Source organism: Priapulus caudatus, unplaced genomic scaffold, assembly GCF_000485595.1.
Source record: "Priapulus caudatus unplaced genomic scaffold, Priapulus_caudatus-5.0.1 Scaffold531, whole genome shotgun sequence".
In the NCBI taxonomy this organism is placed as follows: domain Eukaryota; kingdom Metazoa; phylum Priapulida; class Priapulimorpha; order Priapulimorphida; family Priapulidae; genus Priapulus; species Priapulus caudatus.
The window spans coordinates 70,440-79,625 of record NW_014577592.1 but is presented as its reverse complement, the minus strand read 5'-3'; the positions used below and the strand labels follow the sequence as shown (position 1 = coordinate 79,625).

Genomic DNA, 9,186 nt, shown 5'->3' with positions numbered 1-9,186 from the left:
GAGTGCATCCGTGCGCGTTTGTGGTTCTCCGTGAATTAATTTTCTCACTATATAGCAAGATGCATTGCAACTGTCATACAAACATAGAGTTATTGAGGCAAAACATTTGAAACAAAACGTTTCAACTCACTAATTAACTGAACAGACGCGGGATGGGAGCGACTCTCTGATTTGCGAATGTCAACACACTACAGCTAATCGTATATCCCTCTGCCATATTCAAGCTAACCGCGACTTTATAATTCGCTTGAAGTGGGGCTCAGTGACACTCCCGTCGATACAACACACATATAATTACCCCTAGATTTCTCTATTCCAGCTGTTACGGACGCGCACAGAGACTAGCTGTGCTCTCTCTCTATCTCTCTCGCTCTCTCGCTCTCTCGCTCTCTCGCTCTTCTCGGCTCTCTCACTCTCTCTCCCCCTCTCTCTCTCTTCTCCTCTCTCTCTCTCTCTCTCTCTCTCTCGCTTTCTCTCTCTCTCTACTGCCCCACCCTCTGTCCTTCTCTACAGCTAACAGTACGTCACCGTCATGCTGCTCATGCGCGGCGTCCGGCCCTGGGCTATGATCAGCACACACTGTCTCCTCACCTGGGTGGCAGCTGCCATAAGTGTGCACGTCCGGTTCAACCTCGCTGCTGTTCGGCCCCGGTTCTGAGAGCAGGACCTCGTCTGGTGAGTAGCAGGGACTAGCGCCTGGTTCGTGCATAGAAGTAGGGTCAGCATGCAGCGACAGCTCTGACGGAAGCTCGGGCATTGCCACGGGATGAGAGTCCAGAGGCGACACGTCAGGAGATCCAGTAGGAAGATGGTCGTGGCCGACAAGCCGGCAATGTCTCGTGGGAAATAGTTTGGTGGGCACTGGTCAGGCGTCTAGTGGGTAGCGGACGATAGATGACGGCTCAGGCGTTCTGTAGCAAAATGATCTGCAGGCGATAGTTCGAGAGACTCATTGGGAAAAGGATCTGCAGTGCATAGTTCGAGAGAACCAGTGCGGGAAAAGGATCTGCAGGGTGATAGTTCGAGAGACCATGGAAAAGGTAGCTGCAGGTGATATTTCAGATGAGACCAGTGGAAAGGATTGCAGGTGATAGTTCGAGAGACTTGCAGTGGGAAATGATTGCAGGCCGATTAGTTCGAGAGACTCAGTGGGAAAGCATTGCCAGTGATAGTTCGAGAGGAGACCAGTGGGAAAAGGATCTGCAGGTGATTAGTTCGGAGACTCGTGGCGCAAAAGCGAGCTGCAGCGTGATAGCTCGCAGAGATCCAGTGCGGAAAAGGATCTGAGGTGCATAGTTCGAAGACGTTGGGGAAAAGGATTGCAGGTGCATAGTTCGGGAGACGTGGGAAAAGCATACTGCAGGTGATAGTTCGAGTAGTCCCAGGGAAAGGGATCTGACAGGTGATAGATTCGAGAGAACCCAGTGGCGACTCATTGGGAAAAGGATCTGCAGGTGATAGTTCAAGAGACTCAGTGGGAAAAGGATCTGCAGGTGATAGTTCGAGAGACCCAGTGGGAAAAGGATCTGCAGGTGATAGTTCGAGAGACCCAGTGGGAAAAGGATCTGCAGGTGATAGTTCGAGAGACCCAGTGAGAACAGGAGCGACAGGCGACTGATCGTGACTTCCTGCAGAGAGTGGATCTTCAGCCGATAGTCCAGCTGAATCCTCTGGAGAACGATATTCTTGGCATAAGTCGTGCATTCCTGCAGGAGCAAAGTCTTCCGGTGATTTGTCGGGCGACTGAGTGTGAGTGGAGTCTTCAGCTGAGCGATCAAACATATCATCCTCATCAGGGGTTTCACACAGAGGGTTAGAGATTTCTGCAGGAACAGAGTGTTCAGGCAATACGTCAGCTACTTCTGTAGGAACAAGGTCTTGCTCGGGACCTTGTGTGGAATCCATGTCGTCAGGTGCAAAGATAGGCATACCTATGGGAGCGTCGTAACCGTGTGACAGACCTGGGGTTTCTGTGGGAACAAATTCTTCCAGTGAATAGCCTGCAGTTTCCGCAGGAACCAGGTTTTCTTCTGTGTGATCGAGAGTATTGGCAGGAACAAAGGCTTCAGGTGGGTGATGCTGTTCTAACATATTCGTGGGGCAAACAGCATCATGTGAGTGATCACGGGTTTCTGTAGGAGCAGGAAATTCTAGTACGTGGTCAAGAGTGGGAACAGGGTCTGTAGCCGCCATGCCTGCACTGTCCACTGACCCTACTACACCGCAATCACCAGCAGCGAGAACATGAGATGCAGAATCCGTATGTCCATTGGAGTGGTCGTCGTGGATAGCAGCAGCAGCAGCAGCAGTAGCAGTAGGCAGCTCATGGATGCCATCGTCACCATGAAGCTCGTAACTCGGGTGCGAAAGACCAACGCCCTCCTCATCTGGCCAATAAGGCTCAGGCTGAAACAAAAAAACGATCGCTTGCATTAGAATGCGTTTCGCGGCGAGCGCTGGAACGAGGCGGCGAAAATTCGATGACGATAAATAAATACGATCCGTTTTCAAACGTTTCGACTTCATCAGATATTCACATGATAGCAAACGCGATTTCTTCCATGGCATATAAACGTTATCGTACACTGTCCAATCACAAAAATGAAATTTATTTAACCTGATTCAATCCACATTGAAAAAACCAATCCACCAATCCACCAATCCACCGTGTATCCCAGCAGGCAGGCGTGCATGCAGCCTCGTGTCGTTGCCATGCTTATCACCAGTAAAACTCCCTGAACACACCGCGGTGTTAGTAACTCTACATGCGCAAAGCGCGTGGGAACTCTGCAGCGCCGGTGTCTGCCTGTGTGAGCATCAGCAAGAGCTCAGCCTCGCCGCGAAGGCTGGCCACAATGCTCACGATAAATAACATCCATTACCATGTCCGTGTTTGTCAGGTGTGCGCAGATGCAAAATGTTTAGATTCAGTATGGCCGCTGTCTTCGGCGAAGACACTGAATGCATCCTTACTAGTAGTTAGTGAGGTGAAGAATAAACAAGGAAGAGAGACACTCTGCTTGCATATTAGTTCAGAATGGTAGCAGTGGGGAAGGTGCACACATTCTTGCTGAATTGTTAGTTACCGGCGTTCGCACAGCCACCGTACTTTCACTGTCCCTGCGGAATTACTGAGCACTGGCATGCACAGATAACGAGCAAAGTGAAGCAAGCAGACGCGGTCATGTTAGCCACTGCACTGCCAGCTAGAGCGATCACCCTACATTACCCGATCCGCCGCTGCAACGATAACTTTGTTACTTGACGATGCCGTAAGTTCCGTCATAATACGCGCTGTTCAAGACGTTCAAATGAAACGGATACGATTGATTATTCTGATGTTATACATTAGTTGCGGGTTTACTATTGCTGAGAACAGTACGGTATTTAGTATATGACTGCTGTTATATAGTGTACTGCACAGCATGGCACAAGATGGCTTGAAGCAGTGGACGAGGACAGTATATCAGACCTGGTAAACCGTGAAGATAGGAAAAACGCACAGGGAGTTATAAAACACTGCCTAGGTGATATCTCGCAGGCAGATGTCCCCACCAATATTTAGCTGGGCAACGGTTTGTAAAAATGGAATAATTACACAAAATCCATCTATGTTTGAGGACATTCTGTATTGCTATTATCTGTGGCGATGATAATTGCAGATTAAGAACGAGGCTGGTTAAAAGTTCTTAAATGTTAAACTCCATTACAATCAGGCAGTAACTGTATAATATTAATACAATATACCTATATTGTAACGATGGCAGCTGTTGCCATTGTTCAGCTTTGCTTTTGTTCCCATACTTTATCAGAGAATAACTTTGTTTTAATAAAGATAACATAATACTTACTTAATAATTACATAATCAAAATGGTTACTTTGTATATTAAAAATCAAGATTTTCAAGATAATGGAAAACAAATTGACAAAGTCATCTTGTTGGCTTTTGATTTAATACTTTACTTTAGCATAACGTAATTAAAAAAAGATAATTTGATACTTAATTAATCAAAATGATCAAGACCCAACTTTCAAGACAATTAAAAAGATGTACATTTAAGAAGATGACTCACAGCCTGACCTATTCAACTGAGGACTTCAAGCGAGTTTTTAAAAGTTTCTGTATAGGAACACAGTACCTAGTGCCGCAACTCTCTGCAGCCTCGGAACCATAACGGATTTTTAACTTACGAGAATTAGAGAGATAGTAAAAAGCAGCATGCGAATCCCAGCAGCACATGCAGCAAGCATACCTGTGATACCGCTCACCTCCACCGTGGCTCCCCCTCGTGACTGGCTGTCGGTCATACCATGGTCCACGTCACCGCCGTCATCACCAAATACAGGCTGTAAGAATGCAAAGCTTCACTTAGAACATATTCAAAACATTACATACGCACGCACGCACGCACGAACGCACGCGTATTACATATGTATTTATATCATTTTTTAAATAAACACTACAGAAAATCGATTATGTATTACTAAGATGAAATGCAAGCCTAGACTTGCTCCCTGCCCTTAACTTCTCGCTCCACTGTGCACATGCAGGCTCCTGCACATGCACCTGCGAAAGCAAGTGAAGGGAAGGGAACATTGGGTCAGTCTAAAATATCTCCGGCTGTCTTTCTGTTTTTGCGACAACAGAGCTGACCATGTCAGTCGTTTCACGAATTGAGGAAGATCGCACAAAACTTGAAGAAATGCCACCTACTCCTCCACTTACTCCCAGCTAACAGATGTGCACCAAACTCTTACACAATTACACTTTGGTTCCCCTTTTAATACAATTCATCCCATTACTGCATTATCTGCTATAATCCCACAGCGACCACCATAATGCCCATAGTGTAAACACCGAGTGTTATTGTTCATTTTCTGCTGCACACCGAACTAAAAGGTACAATTAGGGAATATTGAACAAATAATAGAGAAAGAAAAATAGAATAAAAAAACCTCTTTGATTGGCTCCTCTACTGCAGATGATGGTTCCTCCTCTAATACAAGGGCTGGCTCCTCCTCTACTGCAGGGGCTGGTTCCTCCTCTACTGCAGGGGTTTATTGCATGTAATTCAACTAAAAATACATGTACTGAAGACAGTCTTTTTCATGGAGAAAAAATCTGATAAATGTAATAGTGTTGAGCAATTAAAATAATGAAATTTCTGAGTGTTACAGTACATTGTGTGATACATAGTTGTGAGTGATACATGTTACATCAAAGCTTTACATATATTGTCACAAGAGTCATATGAATCTACGTGAATGACAATATGAAATGACTATTGCGTACATCGGTTATTGGCGAGCTATAGCGACTCTTTAATCTGCTGTCAGCACTCGTGTAAAACAACCATTTTTACTTTATATATGAATCTAAGGTATATATGACTATATGGTATATAGGACTCTAAAAAGCTAAAACTGCTGGTCACAGATTGTCCTTGAAATGTCATTGAAAAAACAATTCACTTTTGTGGGAACCATGTTTTTGAGATGGACTTTTAGTCAGTTAGTGGGAGAATTAATGGTAATCTCATACGAAGAGCCAATTTTTAAGGAGAGAAATTTTGAGCTTCATTTCTTCGTTGTTTCTTTAATGTCGTCTGCTTTTCAACATGGATTTAGCAACTAGGCATTATGATGTGAGTATATTACATTAAATTGTTTCCAGTTTCACCACTTATTTACAATAAAATCATTATGTGCCACGTAATGGCCTTCTTTAATGATGTCAATAAGGATTGTCTCGATTAACTAACACAAACAATACTGGTAGCTCTTAGGCAATCAAGATCATGTGCAATCGAAATCGTTTGATAAAATCAAGATTCGAATTCAATTGAAAGGCAAATGATTTATTGAAGATTCGAGTTTGTAAACAATAATCTTGAACAATGAGCATAAAACGACGGAGTTCTACACAATTCTCGTGCTCATGCGGTCCAGTGTTAGTCGACAACAGGGTGGCTCGCACCATTCATACACATCAAGAGAACACAATAGATCTATTGATACTCGACTCTTGACACAAATAGCATCGGAATCGGCAGAACAATCGCACGCACAAAACATGCCCATGACATCACAGTGGAATAATTCGTGCATCCAATACCCTGATAACTCTGCTTCTAACTAACGCGCGCACTCTACATCTGACATGTCTCTTCGCATTTGGACAGTCAAAAATCCATAATTATGCTTACGTTAAATCAACAAAGAAACTATACCATAAGTGTATAGACAGACAAGAGGAAACCACGTGCATAAAGCATGTGCGAAGAATGCAGTAACTACACCAGTTGACATTCATTGCTTCGCTGCTTAATGATCAATTCCTTAACAATTTATCCAATTGTCTCGTTACAATCACACAAGCGAAAGTTTAGTCCGACCAAATAGCAATAGCCGATATTATATTAGGGTTCAACATCGATTAAACATTGATTCGTAACGTCGCGTGATTAATCAGCTAAAAGTGCGAGACGCGTGACACGTTAATTATGACTTAGACGTTTCTACAGACAAACGAAACTCGCGCGGCCCTCACCTATAATAAACGCACGTAGAAATATAACAAGACACCTCTCCGCATCGCTATCATCCGCCCACGACTGCCAGTGACGCACATCCGGAGCTACGACTACCCGCACACTCAGCTGCGGTCTTTGAGTTCACAATTAGCGATTTTTCTATTCAGCGATTCGCTCTCAACTCTGGCACCACTCGAAATTGGTTTCGCCGGTGTCATGACAACAGATTCATTGCGAGTCGGCCGTCGTCGTCGGCGGTGTTGCAACATTACGACTTGGAAAGGGGGGAGCAGTTCGCGAGGCAGATGTGGCGTTTTGAGCAGCAGACATTCGCGACATACAAAAATACATTCCTACTGCGGCAAAAACCACGCAAATAGCTATCGAATTCGGTGTTGAGCTTCGACCGGAAGTTGCAGCGACCTTCGACACTGGTAATCGTGATCTTCGACATGGGTCGTGCTGACCCATGACGTGGGTCGTGATGACCTTCGACACAGGTCGTGGTGACCTTCGACGTGGGTCGTGCATGGTGACTTTTAACACGGGTCGTGGTAAGCACCGGCGCTCACTGAAACCCGCTCCTCCGGTGCACACCCGAAAACACGCTTAACAAAAAGCAAGCCTTTCCGAGCTGATACAAAAACAGGTGCAAACTTCCATCGTTACAGCGAATGCGTAATTAATGCACATCTATGACTGCTTCGAAAAACCGGCACGAAACATATACGATAAAATATTACCAAGCGTAACGATCAGGCACTCACAAGCACGTACAAAAGTTCAATCTCGAAAAGCACCCACAACAAGATGTTAACACCGTCCGTATTAATGACGTCATCAGCTCAGCAAGCCGACCAATGTCCACTTGAGCAAAAAAAACTCGATCAATACCAACGAGCACGCAGAAACGTTCGGTCAGTAGCTTGCACAATGAAACGCGAGCCCAGTAATACCAGGAGTACACGATATGAAGATATAAGATATAGATAGAGATCGAGATCTCTTCTTCATGTACTGGTAATATCACATCGAACAGTTCGGTAAGCTGTTAGCAACACAGACTTCTCCGACTGGCACTGATCAACCAAAAATATACGCGTAGTTCGTAGCAAAGTAAACATCGTCAGACCCTCCACGACCCGCAGCATCTACGCGACATCTTGCGACAGTAAATAGCACACGGCAAAAGAGTCGCAGCGTTGAGGTAACGATTGTGCCGCCAGATGGCGCCCCGGACGGCTCTCGAAACAATGAAAAACATGGAGGAGCCGATGTAAAGGAACGGCTGCAGAAATGGCGAAAGTGCACTGATCATGCAGTCTCCCTGCTACACCGTTAGAACAGCAGCATTGCCATTACCAAACACGGCTGCCGACGTGCCATTCCACCTCCACAACTCCTACACACCCGCTAACGCAACACCAGGGGATTTCCCCATATCATATATAGCATGCTCCCTGTCTCCCTATACCAATACGCGCAAAAGCTAACGTTACAAACGCTTTGCGTGGGCGGAGCATTAGCATCAGCAGCAGCACCACCACACGCGCGCATCCACTCACACGGACATGCAAGAATAGCATTTCCGTCGCAAACTAACGGATTTATCATCTGTCGCTGTGAAAATACGCACTAAATGAGAAGATAGCGTCAATAGATGTTCAACAGTGCACTCGCCATGCAACGCCCATCTTATACATGCAAGTCTACAATATTCAGTTTGATGAAGCGTATTCCCGCCTTGAGAAAATGTTCAATCATCATGATCAGGCTGACTGCCTACAGTATATCGATTGGTGCCTTTATATACTAGTCCCGGCACGTTATAACCAAAAATATTTACAAGTATCACTAACACACTGAACATATCAAGAGTGTATTAAGTGTAGCGTAAGTAAGCGTACATACTTAATATGCTCTTGATACGTATATAAATATATATACTGTCAGTATATGACTAGACACTAGACAGTATATATAATATATATGTTCATGCTAACACTGATCGCTCACATCGTTCACCGCTCATTTGCCCTGGCCAGAATCGAAATATTAACTGCAGAATTCTCTTCTTGTTCGGTACATAATATATAAATAAACATCTATATATCCAACATATAATTAACAGCCATGATCCTATCCCGAAAGGTCCGACCCCGTGTACAACGTCTAGTTTGGTGCAGGAGAGAACTGAATGCACGTATGGCAATCTCTCGCATCAGCATCATCATCATCATCATCATCATCATCATCAGCAGCAGCAGCAGCAGCAGCAGCAGCAGCGACAGCGACATGGTCAACGCACGTCCAGTTTATACCCGACAAGCAAAGTAACGTATGCTGAGGAGGTGTCACCATCAAGCGATCAGTTACCCTGCCATGTCTCTCGCCCACAGCTTCTTTAACAATCCAAAAAGGGGGGCGTCAATAGTGACGATTTCGTGCCACAGGTGGCGCCACTGCCACTGCCACCATTCTCTTCGTCGACATGGATGGTTCGCAAGCTGCTAGCTGTAGAGAAAAGGCACGCGAGTACTGCAAAATACGCGCAGTGTAGAGAAAACGAAAGGAATGCGAAAGCCCTCTGAATATATATATATATATATATATATATATTATATATCAGGAGATATATATATAGTCAGTGAA

The 9,186-nt window shown here is 44.9% G+C and overlaps 1 protein-coding gene across 1 annotated transcript in view; it reads right to left on the bottom strand.

Annotated features, from left to right (window-relative positions):
- Nucleotides 1-425: 425 nt before the first annotated feature.
- The window catches only part of LOC106811360 (proteoglycan 4-like), a gene marked incomplete in the record, with an annotated part of 47,705 nt that continues 38,944 nt past the window's right edge, over nt 426-9,186 (bottom strand). The window contains 4 exon segments of the mRNA XM_014814946.1: nt 426-965; nt 1,449-2,406; nt 4,271-4,348; nt 4,958-5,060. Of these exon segments, the coding sequence (XP_014670432.1) occupies nt 874-965; nt 1,449-2,406; nt 4,271-4,348; nt 4,958-5,060 (1,231 nt within the window).